This window comes from Fistularia commersonii, chromosome 22 (assembly GCF_037954325.1).
Source record: "Fistularia commersonii isolate RoL2024-O1a breed Wild chromosome 22, RoL_Fcom_v1.0, whole genome shotgun sequence".
Classification (NCBI taxonomy): Eukaryota; Metazoa; Chordata; class Actinopteri; order Syngnathiformes; family Fistulariidae; genus Fistularia; species Fistularia commersonii.
This window is the reverse complement of record NC_141305.1, coordinates 13375259-13393461: the sequence shown is the minus strand read 5'-3', so window position 1 is coordinate 13393461 and position 18203 is coordinate 13375259. Positions and strand designations below refer to the sequence as shown.

At 38.8% G+C, this 18203-nt stretch overlaps 1 protein-coding gene across 3 annotated transcripts in view; it reads right to left on the bottom strand.

The window, feature by feature from the left end:
- nsmfb (NMDA receptor synaptonuclear signaling and neuronal migration factor b) overlaps positions 1–429 on the bottom strand; it is a 49047-nt gene extending 48618 nt beyond the window's left edge. For all 3 annotated transcript variants that reach the window (XR_015107876.1, XM_086169828.1, XM_086169827.1), the window contains exon 1: positions 218–429. Coding sequence is in view for 2 of the 3 variants with exons in the window: in XM_086169828.1 (XP_086025954.1) it covers positions 218–381 (164 nt within the window). In the remaining variant the exon portion in view is untranslated. The remainder of the gene's footprint in view (positions 1–217) is intronic.
- Positions 430–18203: the final 17774 nt, after the last annotated feature.

Here is an 18203-nt window from a genome sequence, read left to right as displayed (position 1 = left end):
ATGTGAAAAGTAAAAATCATGTAATGCGGCACAGTAACTAAAAGAAACTTGGGTGTGCAGACCGTTTGTCTGCGCAGAGAACGCCACCTTGGATATTTGCGGTCAGCTTTTGGTTTAAATGCATGATTTCTTTTTTTTTTTTTTTTTAAAGATTATTTCTTATAGTCATAAAGAAACATCTTAAGTGTTTAATTTGACATTCCCCGATCACACTTACCGAACTTTTGCTGCCACGGAAGATATCGCATCACTCCTCAGATTCTTCCTTTTGGACACCGCAGTTCCCATGCTGAAGGGGAAACGACCCAGGAGAGAAAGTGCACACCATTCCACACACTGATCACCGGACAGAAATGAAGAACGTAAGGGAACGGGAATCATCCGTATCCAACGAGATACGAGTATTTAGAAGACATTAAAATGTAGTATCTGCGGTAGGCTGCGGGCTGAGCGAGGCGCCGTGGAGGAGAATGGATGGAGTGAGACGCGCTCTGCTGTCCGCGTCACTCCCACGTTTGCAGGGAGGAAACTGGGACCGTAAAAGGAAGAGGAGCGCGCCACCCCGCCTCCCCGTGCGTGTGATACAGGTGCGGGGTAGGCGAGGACAATGGAAGACCTCCCCCTGCTGAAAAAAATAAATGATTTTTAGTCCTTCGTGATCAAACCTGACTGAAAGGGGGGAGGAGGGCGCAAAGAGAGAGAGAGAGAAACACACTACATTTAAAAAAAAAGCCAGTAAACAAAGACTCTTGTTTATCAAGTGGATGGATAAATAAACCTACAGCTCACCAGGCACAAATAAAAGATGTGCAATGTCCTGGGAAACCTTCGATATTTCATATAGAGTAAGCTTATACACATAAACAGGACTGAAGTATGTGCTCTAAGTGTTGATTGCCCGGTAAATTAGTATGGATGGAATTACTGTAGTCATTTTTATATATTATATATATTAATATCATATATTCAACAGAAAAATTATATCAAAATGTAGGTGATCTGAAAATTGATTTGAGGTTTAAAGCTTCTTAAGTTCTCGAAAAACTTGTTGCAGAAGACGGTTGCAGAATTGGCAAAAATAATTTCCAGTGAAACCAACAGACAGACAAATTCATCTCATTTGATTTTTTACCTGAGTTGACATTTTCCTGTTATCTGGCTGATCTATCAGTTTTCTATATGGAATGTTGGATGGATTACAATGACTGGTTGACATTTGAGAAAATTATTATCACCCAAAACACTTGAAGTAAACTTAATATTTTGTTGTAGCACGTATATTGTATTCATCAGAAAAGCCTGTAATTCTTATGATAACTAAAATCTGACCACACATCATGTTAAGATAAGATAAGATAAGATGAGATAAGATAAGATAAGATAAGATAAGATAAGATAAGATAAGATAAGATAAGATAAGATAAGATAAGATAAGATAAGATAAGATAAGATAAGATAAGATAAGATAAACTTTATTGATCCCCATACGGGAAATTCTTTTGTCACAGAAGTGTAACAGTTAGTGTCAATTGATTCAAGATTCTTAACAGGACCAGCTGTTAGAGATCCTTAAGTTTCAGCACGGTAATTGTGTTGTAGGTGTCCTCTTGGGTGGGGTGGGCTTTGCAGAGATCACGTGTTGCCCCCGACACGACCGATCATCAGTTATGTGCCCCGGCTTCATTGCGTGTTTCGACCATATAATCACAAGATACCCTCTGCTGAGGTTGGCCCTCTGCAGGCTGAACAGACCTGGGTGTGAGTTGCATGGTGGCACCGTGCGGTGAATTCACAGCCCATGTTGCTTCCATACATGCTGCAGCGCCAAGCTCTTTGTGCCCTTCGTTGGGCCTGTCCTCTGATCCCGACTTCCCTTAGTAGCCTTGTGGTGGAACTGGCCACAGAGCCCCTGCAGCCCACCTTGACTGGCCACACCTTCCCTTTCAAGCCCCGCCCCACTGTTTCAGCTGTTGAATCGGTGTCAATGGCATCCTCCCATGGGACTGTAAGGTCAACAATGACGACATGTAAACAGGACTTGAACCAGAGGATCAGGTCTGGGCGAGGTTGATCACTGTGATTTTGGATGGGAAGGTGAGTCTCTGGCTGAGGTCTACCAGCATTTCCCAATCCTGGGCTGTGTTCGGTAGGCTTGAGTCTGAAGGTGCTGGCTTGGTTTCTCCCTTTCCCAAATAAAGGTCCTTATCTGTGGGATGGTAATCTGGGCATTTGGAGGCATGGTGTTGGCAACCCTCCTGTTCTCCAGCTCAGCTGCCAAGCACTTGAGCACTTGGTTGTGATGCCAGGTGTATCATCCCTGTGTCAGGCTTGTCTTACAGTGTTTCAGGGTTGCTGGAGCTGCACTCTGGGGACAGGCTGGGTCTTCTCCATACCACAGATGTAGGTTGGACGGAGAGGCAAAATATCATATGTGGCCTTGATGATGAAGCTTAGCCTGTTAGGCTACATACTCCACATCTCGCTCCACATGATTTTCCTTCTCTCCACACCCTCCCAGTTCATCCAATTGACTTGCTGGGCTTGGGAGACTGCCTTGGCACACCTGGCTGCTTCCTCCTGGTGGTGCACCTCCTTCATGACCATGTGGGGGTTGTTGCCTCAAAGTCAAGGCCTCCCCTGTCATGTTAGACATGCCCCACTATTTCCTGGTGTCTAAGGGCCGCCTTTGCCACCATTACTGCTGCAGCTGGCTTCCATTTCTTCCCGGTTGCTAGGGTTGGAACAGCAACTTTGACATATGGATCCCAGAATTCTTTGAGGGTAATCTACATTCTTGTTTTGGCACATTTTTATTCTTCCACTAGGCTTGAGATTGGCAGAGAGAGGGCTCCATTGCCATACAGATTTATGCTGGTTAGGCATCTTGGCAGTCCAAGCCAGTTCCTCACTTAGGAATTCACCAGTCTCTCCAGCCGAGTGGCATGGGACGGAATGACTTCATAGCTGGTAACAGCCCAAACTGAAAACACCAGAGCTTCAGCTTCCCAGGGAAAGCAGTGTTGTTAATCTGCTTGAGGACACTGATTTTATCCTGCCTGAGTTGTTCCACCTGCTTCGAGTCCTTTAGGTCTTCACTATACTAGCAGCTAAGGCTCTTGATAGGGTTCTCCTGGACTGTTGGTATTGGCCAGTTGCTGATGTAAAATCTCTCATTGGCAAGCAAGGGAGATGCTGTGAGATTTGCTTGGTTTAATCGCCATTTGTGCCCATTTGATGTTCATCTGGAGTTTGTCCAGCAGGCCTTTGGTGCATGCGTGTGTCGTTGTTATTGTCGTCATGTCGTCTATGTACGCCTTGATTGGAGGAAGATGCACCCAGCTCTTCACCCGCTCCCCTCCGACCACCCATCGGGATGCACAAATGATGAGTTCCATTGCCTAGTAAATGCCAGTAGAGATATGATGCAGCCTGCCATTATGCCCATCTCAAAATACTACCAGCAGCTGTGGTAGCCAGTACATTTATTCAAAACTGGAAGTCGTGGAAGCAGGCTTTGACCAGTCTTGTGATGCTCTCCGGGAAAGAAATTGAACGCTGTCCACAAAATCTCACGAGGCAGTGATCTGAAGGGATCAGCAAGATCTAAGAAAACCACATGCTGGTCCTTCTTTTCTTTTATGGTTGTCTGTATATGTTGCCAGTCGACAGCATTGTGTTCCAGGTATCTTGAGAAACCGCTTATCCCTGCCTTCTGCTCTGAGGTGTCAAGAAAGTTAGTCATCTGTAAGAATGCTGAGAGCTTCTGGGCAACAACACTTGAGAATATCTTTCCTTCCACATTTAGAAGGCTGATTTGGCAGAACTGATCAACTGATTGTTGAGGAATTCTTCTCCTTAGGAATGAGAATCCCTCCTACCCTTCGCCATGCCTTCGGTATTATCCCTTTCTGCCATGCCACTTTCATTATCTTCCAGAGTGTTAAATATAAATAGAGACATTTAGAAGACAATTAGAAGATAGATTTTGTGTACAGCCCCATAGAAATCCAGCTACTTGTGCTCACTTGTGCTCACTTGTGCTCTTATACACTTATACAATGCACACATTTTGAAAGCAAATGATCTGTTCAGCTTGCCATAGAAGAAGGTTCATCTAAGAGGGCTCATGCATGTACTTATTTAAATTTTTTTCTGCCCCCAGTGAAAATGTCAGGAGGATTTTAAATGACATTTCTTTTCTTCATGTATTAAAAGGGTTTGGTTTCATTTAAAATTTCAATTATAGTTTCTTGTGGAGTCCAGGTTGACACGACACGACATGGCACGGTCAAAACTGTCAGGTTCACTGAATTGTGTGAGTAGCAACCCAAAATTAATAGTCAAATGTCTTTCCACAGGTTAGAGAGGCCCGAAAAGCACACAAGGTCCCATAATAGTCAGAAGATACAGTGAATCGTAAATAATGAACCCGAGACATCCTCATCAGTTGAGTGCACTATATTAATGTTGTTATTTGGCTATGATACAATCATCATATATGACTGTATCATAGCACGTTCTAATAAAGAAGAGCTTAGGGTTGAGAAAATGACATTGTGGGGTCTGATGCTGACAGAGATGATAACTTGGATATTTGGTACATGCCAAAACAAGAGATTTTTCCCGTTTCCTCCATGAAATTCCTCTCCCTCCCAAAAGCAACAATACATCGGATTATGTTGTACATTAACTTGGAATTGCATTGTGTGATGAGTGTGTAATTGAAGTGTAAATCTTTGAGATGACTGCCACCTTGTGAGACGTATCACAGGAGGTATGTGTTCAATATACAGACCAATGTAATTCAGTTTTAATTGATTAGTAAGTGTGATTCAATTCAATTCAATTAATAAAACTTTACTTGTCCACTGTGACCAATTGATAGTTCTACTACTAATTCTTCAGCTTAATGCAGCTTTCAACTGACCTCTGTCATTTGTGACCGTGGCCAAAAAAGAATATATAGTGGCAAAAAATATATGTAACTGCCAAGTTAACACTTTGCACTATATTTTTTTTATCAATTTATGTTACGGAACAAATGGAAAAGCTTTATTACAGGAGTACAGAAGTAAGTGAATGAGAACAAATTTTTAATTCAAGCTATCCAACAATGGCCAATTTTAAACTTTCTGTCTCTGTCTCTCCTCAGTGGCTACTAATTTATCTAGCTGAATTTTCCAATTGTTTTACCCCTGGAGCCCTCACTTATGTAGACAGAATCAAAACAAAGGACAAGACACTGGCCTTGTCAGTGAACATTACCTGGCAGATGACCATTAATACATGAACAAAAGACTGCATGTTACCTAACGTGAGTAGCATTCTCCCATGTGTCTATGACAGATATAATCCTTCCTCACTCACAATGGTAGGTGGTTACTCAAAATTAAGCAAACTATGTGGCTCATGAGAACAATAACACAAATCCCAGGGACTACAATCCAATTAAGCAGCCTATTGACCTGACAATCATATAGCATATTTTCTGCCCTTTGGGAATCAAAATCAATTCTATGTCAATATTCAATCAAAAAAGAAGCCTATTCACTCTTTTCACAGCAATGAGACCAAGGTTCATTGTGATTTTGACATCAATTCCAATATGCATAGCGAAGGGAACAATGAATGGCCTCACTCCCTGTCTAACACTTGGAGAGCTGGCCATAATAACACAGCAACAAGAAATTAGGCCTCTCTCTAAATTAAAGAGAAAGCCCTATTACCCTATTCCTGCCTATTAGGTGCATAATCGAAATGGACAAGACCCCCTTTACACAAGGAAAACAGAACTAATTTGATCAATTCCCAAATCTATGCAGATTTTAACAGCGGCAAAGCAACAGAAACAATATGATAAGAGTAAGAAGATAATAAATAAACATGGACATAGATCGTACAATCTGTCTTCACAGCGATGGAAATAAGATCTGTCTCACTGGATTAGACTTCAGTGACTTCAGGGGTGGAAAAGAATGTATTGACTTAATATTCACCGTAGCTCCATACTTAGACATAATAGTGAATGCTGTTATTCTTGCCACTGATCTTATCGTCAAATATTTACAAGCATAACTCAGACGTGTGAGCGGCTGTCTTGGAGCCTAATGTTCCTAGTTCAATTCCCAAGCTCATCCAGGTCTGTTGAAGTGTTGTTGAGCATTGAACCCCCTACTACTCTCTGGGCACTGCTAAGTGGCTGCTCACTGCTCTTGGGTCATCCGTGATGGGGTAAATGCAGGGATAATTTTCTCGCAATGGATTAATAAATGTTTAAAAGAGAAAAAAAGATATTTGGTTAACATCAACGGTCACTGATCTGAGATAATTTGGTGGTCAGTGTAGTTGGGATTTATGAAGAATATCACATTTGTGATCGTTGCTCTCAGAGAAATAAAGATTGATTACTTGTCTGAAATGAAATAATTGTGATAAAACTACATCAAGGCCACTATTTCAATGTGATCTCTTTGGATTTCATCCTTCATCCAAAAACAGTTATCATGATCATGCATGGCCACTGTGCCAGTGATTGCAGAAAATGGCCAGAGTTCATTGTACATGATACCAATTCCCTTTCCATCCAAGTGTCTATTTTGTTGGTTCATGAATAAGTCACTGGCTTCCAGGCAATTGACCCATTATATGTTGTTACACTCCATCTCTCACAAGTGTTCCGAAAATAATAACAAGAATATCCCGGGGGCAGTGTCACAGATAATCTAACATATATAAATAAATAACTTGTCTTCCAAAGAAGCATACACCATCCAGATGCAGCTGAAGAACCTCATGATCGTCTCTCTTATGTGGAAAAGAAATGGTTGTAGTTGTCACAGCAAGGATGTCCACGGTCTAAATTTGACTTCTTTCACAAGCTACTCTGACACATTAAAAAACATTCTAATGAAGTTAAATGGTTTTAAATTTCCGTCAGAGGTAATCACTTCATTTTCCCAGCTTTTTTGTCTGCAGTGAAAGTTTTTTGATGTTAAATTATGATTCGGGGAATGAGCTGAAACATGTAATTTATTAGAAAATATATTCATTTTCCTTTACTTTTTAAGTATGACATAAACTAGTTATAAAATATCAAGCAAAAATCTTGTGGATGTTAATAAAATATAGGTGAAAATTGCTGGTGGGAATGTGTAGTATTCCTGTTCCTGTCTTCTCATTTGTACACATCGATAGAGGGCTTTATAAATATATTATTATGATGATTATTATCATCATTATTATTATATGGTGTATACTGCTGTGGTGTATACTTTGAAAAATAAAATGTCAATTCACAATTCCACAAATTTCCGCTTGATCAGATTTCCAGTCACAGCCTCACCTTTCTTACTCACCTGACAACAAACCGTATGGATTCAAACCATAATCACTGAGGGTGGCTGAGAAGAGAGCTTCTACATAATACTAATCACAGGAATACTGATTTTAGGGCAAACAAAGCGAACATATTTATGTCTGGACTTTAACTAATTCTGGTGTTTTCACAGTGAAATAGTGAAAACTATTACAGTTACCTTGACCGCTGTGCTTAGTTATTGAGAATGCTGTTGAGTGGCAACCATGATTTATGTGTTGTGCAAGGCTTGATACATGATAATGTGATACTGCTGATCATAGGTTACTGTTATAGTCCATACAACCCATGAGCTGCCAAACAAAGTAATCAGGATAGAAAGGCAGATAGGATTGCACAGGACGTGACATAGATATCAGGGACAGAAAAGAGAGAAAACAATACCAGGAGCAGTTCACCTCCCGGAAGGCAGCGTTCTTACAACCATGATTGGCAGAACCATATACAGACCTGATTTTTTCTTAACAGGATGGTATAGCTTCTCATATATCCTGTGGGTTCTAGACAAGCCCTTAGAACCATATGAATACATGTCCAAACCTGTATGAATATACAGATACTGTGAAATAAATACACATTGTCTGATTGAGAAGACTTATCACACTCATTAAGGCATATCACATATCATCTCAAACACACACTATGTAGGTACCAGGTACAGACCTAATGAGATCCAAGCATTGATTAATTATTTTCATTAATTCAATTAAAAATAAATTAAAAGGAATCAGAGAATAATAATGCAATAATAATAGTAATAATACAAATTCAGGGAAGATGAAATATTTGTTTGGGGTCAGCAGGCAAAATTAAAATTTGCAAAGTGAAAAACAGGCAGTATAGCGTGGATCAGGTGGTGGGCTGAATCACATATTGGGGGGGGTGGGGGGGGGGTGGCTACTTGTCCGGTCCCTCCTGAGACATTGGGCCCCGGAGAAAGATTCTGAGATTAGCTCAGTTTCTGAGCTCAGGTGTGGAGAAGGAACCACCCCCAAGCTGAAGAGAAGGACCTATCTTCAAGAATGTTGAGAGGAATCCTGTCATTATCTGGCTCAAACATTACGCCAGCCTGACTATGTGCGGCATTTACAATAACTTTTGAGTGATAATAGGGCACTCAACATAGGTATTGGGAAATTGTGTTTGTCAAAGATACTGAGTTTATAATTTTATTACAGTAGAGTACATTGTCACATTACATCGACCAATTCCAAAATTAGGTCTTGATTAGGTCACTCGATAATGTCAATTGTTTTTACTCTTCCTGATGTAATATTTCTTGACTGTTCTCACACGGTCCATCATTGAATCAATCGAGCGGTTTTGATTTAATTTCAATTTTTTGGCAGAATTGGAGCCAGTATTTTGTCTTTTATAACTGTCTTAATGGTCTTCTCTCTTATGATCACACAAGCAAGTTACTGTCTAAAACTCAGCAACAGGTTTGAATTCTGCACAGGGTTCGGGTTTTCGATGAATATTTTTTGTCGGCATGTTTGTATCATATGAAGCATCACCAGTGTACTCATCGAAGTTCAAAAGATTCAGAAATCAGGTCAGCCTGAGAAATATGAAATAACAGGAGTTTCATTGCAGTTCAAGCTTGAACTAACTTGTAAATTGGTTTCTGAGCTAGCTGAATGATAATTTTTTACAGTATCAGTAAGTGCTGCTGTATTTGACCGTTTTGACATCTTAATGATTTTTCTACACACCAAAGAAACAGAGAAAACTTTCACACCCTTATATGCAACTATAATGTATAAAAACGGGAGTACTTGCTCTTGTGACATTGGTATTCACACATTACTGAACTATAAAAAAAATTTAAAAAAAGTTTTCTTTAGTTCACAGTGATTGGCACAGGTCAGCAGTGTCCCATGATCAGGTGGTTTAACAATCTTCCACCAGCATTAACCATTGATTGAACAATTTCTTTGGGTGAACAAAAACAGCAACTGAAATACTCTATCTCAACAACAAAGTAAATGGTGATTGTACTCAACAAGATCATGTGTAGGGAGAAATTATGTCTGAGGACACATATGCTTTTTGGCACGACTTCCAATTTATTATTTTGCAAAAGTTACGTACATAAAATACAACTTTAGGTGTACTATTTTGGAAAAGACATTATCCCATGGTTTGTTGTAGATGTTTACCAAAAATGTTCTGAATCTTTGACTGACTCTCCACTAAAAAGCAGTGCTGACTTCAGGAGGTGAATACAAAGCTATGCTGAAGAAGAAACCAGGTAGACTAAAATCAGAGGTACACTTTGGTGCAACCCTCAAGGAAAATCCTGTCTGTCTTTTATGTATGTATAAATCCTCAGTGAGACAAGCACTTTCCTCTGACACTCCTTGTTTTTCAAAGAAAGGTATGCATTCCTCATCACAATTCAGTATAGTACTAAAAGACAGTCAATAATCTTGATAAAATGCTGCAAGTTTTTGGCTGTAGTACAAAGAATGGTCTCAGGTCTGTTGAATGCCAGTTTGAGTAGTCATTCGACCCAGAGATTCTTGAACTCCGGTCTCCGTTTCTTGTCCTGTAGATCTGTTCCATTGTATTCTCAGTTGAGAATCAACAAATGAGAGGCTGCATATCTTTTAATTAGGCAATTGGGTTGTGGTGATACAGGCTGAAAAATAGTAATTGGAGGACCCAGTAGTACCAAAAACCCATTCAGTTGCTATCAGAAACATACAGTGTTACATAGTGTATACGAGTGTTGAAGAACACAGAAAGAGCTCCATGGAATCATTCTTGTCAAAGTAGACCTGTTCCCATTGTCTCAGGAAATATGCATCTTTAGTGGTTTTCCTGCCTTGTGATTTTGTGAAACTGGGCTTGTTTTTTGGCAAAAGGTTGGTCAAAGAGGCAACCACATATTGGGATAAGCTTGAGGTCTCACTGCTGTCAAGATCAAGACAGCAAAGAACCAGAACGCAGCCTCAAGGATAGGATCTGTACCATTTTCCTCCTTTTAGTCGTCGTAGTACTAACAACTTGAGGGTCCTTGGGAAGATCTGGGAAATCAAAAAATTGAGACTGTCCTTGGTTTTATTTCAGCATTGTTGCTGATGGCAAAAAGGAAGTCCTACATCATCACTGATCTCATGGGCCTTAGTGACTTAATGACTTTGGATTGTTCAAGGAAAAAAATCTGAATGTGTGATCAGTGTGTAATTAGTCTCTAGATTGTCTGATATAGAACCCCCTACTTTGACCCATGGATCATTTTCCCCAACTTGGCCAACTGACCTACTTACTGCATCCACAACATTGAGCCAAATAGTGCCCCATGAGGACTACTTGTAGAAAGGATACAGTCAGTTTGTTCCACTGTGCAGTTGAATAATGAATAAGAATAAGAATAAGAACAACTTTATTTATCCTGAAGGAAATTGTGCCAGAGTTACAAGAAAAACACAACAATAATAAATAATAGTAGAAAATTGTAAAAAAAATCGTGAGCCAAATTTGATGGATTCTGCAGTGAAATCAATACCAATTTTAGATGATTGCAGACTTTAAGCAACATCTTGACAAACAAAAACCATACCTAATATTTGGATATCACTACTGCAGATGCTGCCACAACTGCAGTCAAATTATCAATGCCAATGGCATTGAACCATCAAAGGAGAAATAGTTGTAAAGTAAAACAAACAAATAAACAAATATCTATCTACAACCCCATCAACTCTACAAGATACTGTAACAGTTGACCTGTTAGCATAACATCTTAGTAACTTTTTTTCTCCAGTGCAGTAGGCTAGAGATTCCTTCACACAGCAAGAAGGTTCATGGTTCCCATTGTCTGCATGGGTTTCCTCCAGGTTCCCCGAGATTCATCCAAAAGTCCAAAAACATCCTGTGGATTAACGGAAGTTCCTGAATTGGAAGGGTTAGGGAACAGTTGTATGTCACTATGTTTGACAGTTTCCAGCAGCAGTTAATTAACAGTTAAACATTGTAGAATAAGGAGGGATGGTTTATTAAATAGCCAAACCCACAGCACCATGATCCATGCTTACAATTGTATTAAAATTCAAATTAAATCAGGTAAGTTATTCCATTCAAGGTAATGGTAGACATTACCCTAGATTCTAAAAGTGTCTGCATTTGCCTGCTATTGTTATAAAGCCAGGATAATAAAACTGAAGGCAAAGTGATACAGTTCACATTACCTACATGGGATCATGTTTGGCCATCAGCTCCGCATGGCAGTAGAGGCATCATTGAGGCCATCAGTTAACCCAAAGTGTGCTGAGACAAAAGCCCAAAGTCTACCTTGTCCCTTCAAATGTGTATTTTCTTAATGGTCTGTGTCAAAGTAACTGACAAACTTATGAAAATCTCCCATCACATCATGTTAAAGGAGGTGAAGTGATCCGTGCAATAACAACAACCAGACCTGAAACACAACCTCCCTGGCAAAGGTAAGCAGAGTCTCAGTGTGGACCTGCAGATGTTATCATTTACCCTGAAATCCAAGACGAAATGTGACTCTATGTGTCGACAGACAAATCCCATAATTTTCAGTGCTGGACTTTTGCCAGCGTTTAGTCCGCAATTACACCTGTAGAAGTAATGGTGATGTAGGAACTAGACTACACGTGTTGTAATCCGGGGTGTGAGGAACCAAAATATGATAGCACTTGTAATCTACAAGTGTAACACAGCCCATGAGCAGGGTGTTATATGAACAAAGAGGTCTTCAGAGCACAAATATCTCGGCAATAACAATTCAGACATACAGTATCTAAAAGTGTTTTTCTCTCAACATGAGGAACCCATTGAATGGCGTGTTCCTTGTCTTATGGAGATAAGAGAGATAGCTGAATAGGACAAGGAAGGATATCCTTGTGGCATTATGGATGGATAGAATGCAGGGACCACATTTGGAGTTGCATATCTTGGGAGTTTTGACACACTGGTTTAATGGCCTACTTCTTGAATGGACTGCCTCCAATTCTGCCTGGACCATCAGCTTAAATCCTTGACAGGAGGCCACACGCAGGTAACACAATGGACCAAATCACCAAATATGGGGTCCATCCTTTGGCTCCAAATAGTTAATATTTTACTAAATATTGGCTCATAAACATAAAGAAGTTAAACCCTTTGTAGCTCACTGTTATAGCAACAAACCGGTATAGAAAAGGGCCTTGTGATTGACTGGCAACCAGTCCAGAGTGTACCCCGCCTCTCGCCCAATTACAGCTGGGATAGGCTCCAGTCCCCCGCGACCCTGAGTGCAGGATGAGTGGAAGAAGATGGATGAATGAATGGATGGTATAAAACTAAGCATGGCCAAAATCAAACAGTTTGTTGTAAGAATTAGTCAAATCTGTTCATTTTACTTTGGCCAACTGGATATTAAATAAGACTAACTATATAGCCCATTCCAATCAAGTTTACAAATAGCTAATATAAGAATTCGGAAATGAGTCTTAGCTGATCTGGGAGCTTGTATTAGCCAAATATAATACACCTATAAATGTTTAACTAGAAAGAAAGTATTAAGAAAGATTTCTGGTATGATACACATAAAAATAAATTCAACTACATCCTTTACCCTATCTCTGGTTGAGAAAAGGGCAGAAATTTGTATTCCCACTGTGATGCTTATACAACAAGTTTTAATCACTGGCACTGGACACCAATACAAATAAAATCCCCTGGAAGCTATAACATCACAGAATAACCAAGAAAAGCTGTAATATATAATTCTGATATGGAAGTAGTCCACACAGGGCTGTAAAATGCCATGTTCATCATAAACAGGACAATAATGAAAAGTGCTGCTGAAGATATTGACTTTGTACATGGAAAAACAGTGTAAAATATATTGGTAAAATACCAAAAGATGTTTGGTGTCTAAGTGTTTTTTAGCAAAGTCCAGTGTTTGCTTATGTGCATGGCCCCAATACTGCAGTTGGTCAAGGTTGGATCCCTAGCTACAAAGTAGTTTTACAGGAAAACAAATAATTAGCCATGTTAGCATGCTTATGTTATAATTGAGTGAAATTTTCCCTTTCGATACTAGGATCTAGATAGTGAAAGTATGAATTATCGTGTAGCATCAAATTATGGCACAACTCCTCTTACTGTATCAAGTGTGAGCATAAAAAGTTTGCATCAGTTGCAATTTGCTTTGATCATCAAATCATTGTTAAAACATTTTTCATATGAGGAGAGGCAGAAAGAGATCACTTTCAAATTGCATAATCATAAAGACATATATTTTAGGGAACATTTCCTAGAACGCTGTGTAGTGAAGTCTATAGAACTTGCCATTACAATTTGCATGCTACAGAGGGTACATTTTGTTTTAAAAAATGCATAAGTGGGTAGCATGTAGTGGGTGAGTCACTTTCACATTTTCACTTGTACATTTCTTTATACAAACTGGAGGCAGAAAACGCTGTAGGAGATAAAGATTGCTATATTACTATGGAATTTTGCAATTTGATATTCTGGTGAAATGAGGTTCCACATAGTCTAGACTTCACTGCTGTGGCAAAGATGTGGGTTTGGTTATTATCAGTATCAATTTTAATAAACAATGAATTACCCAGTGATGGCTGAAATGAACAATGTGAGATATTGGAGTAAATTTGATATTGTTATAAAATCATGAATTACCAGAGTTATATGTAAGTATTTTTTTCACAGACTCACATTGTGAAAGGGTATACTATAAAACAAAATGGACCCTGTTTTTTTTCAAGCATCACATTTGACACAAATGTAACAAAACTATGATCCATAATTGAGAAATATTTATTTATCATATCAGAGTTGTGCCACAAGCCAGCAAGCTGGACACCAGGGTGTCTATTAAACTTGCTCTTTGGCTACAATGCAAAAGTTTCTAATCCCCAGAATTCAAACAGGCCCTTGCTTGCTATGCCGCTGAATGTTCATTAGATAAATGGAATCCCAACTCGGGAGCAGGTTTCCTTTATATACTTGTTTGAGCCTTTGCAGTTCACATCTGTGTGAACACATCAACAGCTAACCAACTGTTGTTTCCCAGCCACCTATAATAATAATAATAATAATAATAATAATACATACGATTTGTATTGCGCTTTTCACGGTACACGAACAAAACATACTATTTTCACCCGACGCAAGTGCAATTGTTAGTTTGTGATTGAAAGATTATTTAACTGTTATCAAACACACAGGTTTTAACGATGGCATTCCCAAGCAAACTGTCTGTTCTATCTTGTTTATCAACAAAAGTTGTTTAAAAATTGGCAATCAATTTTCATTTTCAGAATTTAGGTCCTATAGAGGGTTTTATGAGGTATGGCAGAACACATCAAATTATTTGTAATAAAGTTTTCTCTTGCAAATTTTACCTGTAATGTTAAGTGTTAGGAAATCCCTCATGATTTAAAAAGTATATTTGCTGATACATTTAATCACTAATGCTCTTCATCAAAATACAATACAATGTGAACACTATATATTCATACATGGCACTTGAGATACACATTGAAGGTAACCTGAATCAGCTTGGATGTATTGAAATTATCTCTATTTTGGATAAAATGTCGTATCTTTATTATCTAAAACAATTTAGAATCGATACTATGATGACAGTTACCTAATCATTCCGCTCTAATTCTAATTCTCCATTCTAAAAAAATACACACTTTAACCCTTGTGTGGTGCTCGGGTCTGTGGGCACACACACACACACAGACACATAAAAAGGGGAAAACTGGTCCCACAGACCCAAGCACCACACAAGGGTTAATATGATACAAAGATAATAATGTCTAAAGACAATATTTGAAGAGTAAATAATAAAGAAACATTTTGAGATGAAAATGTAACCAGAGTAAATCAAGCCCCCGAGCTATTTCCACCAGACTCACTTTAGTACAGCTGATAAGCTGCCTGCCAGTCCTCCAGCATTTTCCATGGCACTCCAGATTCTCTTTGCCTGAATTCCCCAAGTCATTTTTTCATCACTTCTGTCATACTTTGACAATATTTCATATCAATATGGTAGATCTCAAATCGAGAACTTGAAAGGTAAAAAAAATCTCTGTTTGGTGTCGACTTTTGATCGTTTTGCTAGTTGTTCTTTTTTCCCTCCAGAAGTGATAATTCCACTGACAGCTTCTAAAAATGTCATCAATTCCCATCACTTTGAGAATTTTATTTTGTAATCCCGCTGTCTGACAGATAGGCTTAAACCATGAAACCTCATGTGAGTCTGGAATTTGATGTTCAAACAGACAGAGCAGAGGATTATGGCACAGCATTCTGCCAAGGTAATAAGGCTGAAAACCGAGCCAAAGTAATCCATCGCTGCTTAACATCATCCCATGTGAGAAGACATTATCTTAATGAAGAGTCTCTTTAATTTTGATACTGACCTTATTGTCATCATCCATTTTGTTAATTCAATCTATTTTTTAATCTTGTTATTCCCCTTCCACTGTATTATTTACTTTGGTTATGTTGTAGTTTTGCACTCTCCGGTGCAGTGTCATTTCCAATTAAGAGCATTTCAGCAACAGAGCCTTTTGTAGACAAGGTTTAAACATTGTTCTTGTTCTTTAACTTGTTAGATGAGCCTTTCAATATCAAAGGTGGAACTTTTCTGACGGGTTAATTTCTATTCTGGTAGAACAGTCCATATCACACAAATTGAGTCACTGTATTTATGAACAAGCATCTCACAGGTTGAAAAAAAATACAAATGTCCTTTGGACAATGTTAAATATAAAACAATTATGGCAATTATTAAGTTTCTAACAGTCATATGTTGGACCACAAATTATCTTGCATCTCCCTGAAAGAAGTTTCTGAGTGTCCGCAGTCATCAACTAGGGAGAATGTTTCTTATTTGAAGAATGAAGTGTGCTGTGGAATTTCACCTGATCAAAAGCTTTCTACCTTTTTGGTGTTATTGGTGGTCACTTAGATGAGAATTGGGTTTGCAGTTGAGAGAAAGCTACAGGATTTTGGTCTTAACTCTTTGAATTTATCATTACTTCACAGTTGAACTGAGGTGCAAAAAGTATTACTGTTCTAAAAGCAACATGTTCACTCTGATAATTCCAACATGCAACTTCACATCAGAAGTTCCTGATTAATCCAGTTGTTTTTCAGGAATTTGAACATACAAAGCATTTTAAATCAAGATAATTAATAGTAAAATGGAAGGGGGAAATAGTTCCCCTATGGTTAAAAGTGCTTTACAAGCGTAACCATGCCAATGAATTGTTTGGCAGTCGTATTGTTAAAAAGGGGAAATTCAAAATTGAATTCTCTTCTTCTTCTATATTAATATATATCATGGGTATTATGGCTGAACGGGCATTAGAAGGTGACGACTCAAGGAGGGGACACACTGCTGTTTGTTCAAATATACCATTGACTTGTTGTTGGCCTGCCTCATCTGAGAACTGTAATGAGATGAAGACAAATAATGAATGATACATGATTTTCTTAGAAAATCATTTTCTACCTTGTAACTTGTACAAATCCAAGAAGACACAGCTATGCTCGAAATATGTTGTCGCTTGTTGCTTTCAGGGTCAGTCTCATTTCGGAAGATCCACATAATTGCAGATTAAAACCATGCCAGCTGAAATGCAAAGTTGCATTTTAATGGAAGTAAACAGTAAAAAGTAAAAATGATTTTAAAACATTGAAAATGTGATGCAGTGATCTGTATGTGCATTTACCATGTATCATTTATATGCACTGGAGAATCGGTGGTACTTTGAAGCCAATTTTTTACCCAAAACAAGTTTCCTAAAATGTGATACTGTTATTTTTTTGACAGAAAAGCCACAATGAAACAAACAGTGCTAGTTTTATGAATAATTGGCAATTGATCAGATGTTATTAACATTTGTACATTGTACATTTATCGGTCCTCTGTGGTCAAAAGAGAATTGAACACTGCTGAAAGTCAGTCTACCTCTGCAAGGTAATGACAGGCAATCCATCATCAATAACCGGACTGTTGAAGGGTTACTCTGTTCTTATGCAACGGATGTGCATCATGAGGGTCATTAACATGCTTGAAGTGGTGTTTTTAGATGTCTGACAAGTGGGTGACGCACATCAAGAAGCACCCCACACCTCAGCTCTGAGGAACCCCCTTAAACCAGAAGCATCATTGAGCTAAAATAGAGCTGAGTTCTCGTGCTGCCATATGTGCCAAAACCTTAGGTTTAGCTCACACAGCTCACACCTCTGTGAAAACCTGGAAATTTGGAAAAGCAGAGTCACTAGAAGTCCAGATTTTCCAATATCGATGGGCTGTTGCAGCCTCACATCTTATCTCTCTTGCATTGCAGCTTCCATTGCCTCCTTTGCTTGGTGTTCAGAGGGTTCATAGAGAATCAATTAATTAGTTTTTCAAATATATCTTCTTTCTTTTTTTTTCCAGTTCCACTGATTTTACCATGGTTTCCTGGAAGAAGTGGAGTGTGGGCAATGTGATCTTTCTTTTCCTGGGGCTGTTATAATAATCCTTTAATAATAATTCTTCCTTGTTCAAATATTTGCCCTTGGTTACAATTTCAGTGTGCAATTGCCTTAATACTTCAATTAAATTTTTAAAATTCACTTCGAAGACACAGCATCCACTTTCACTTGAATAGCAGATCTTGTCTAGAAAGTGTTATGTTCAGTCTGTCTGCTCTTCGCCACTCAGCTTACTGGATTCTAAAAGATTGTGGTTTCTTGCAACCTGAAGATTATGTTTAGCACCAGTGACGTGCGGTGAGGTTGATGGCTGGTGAAGCACTGACGTCATCAGTCAGATTTACTAACG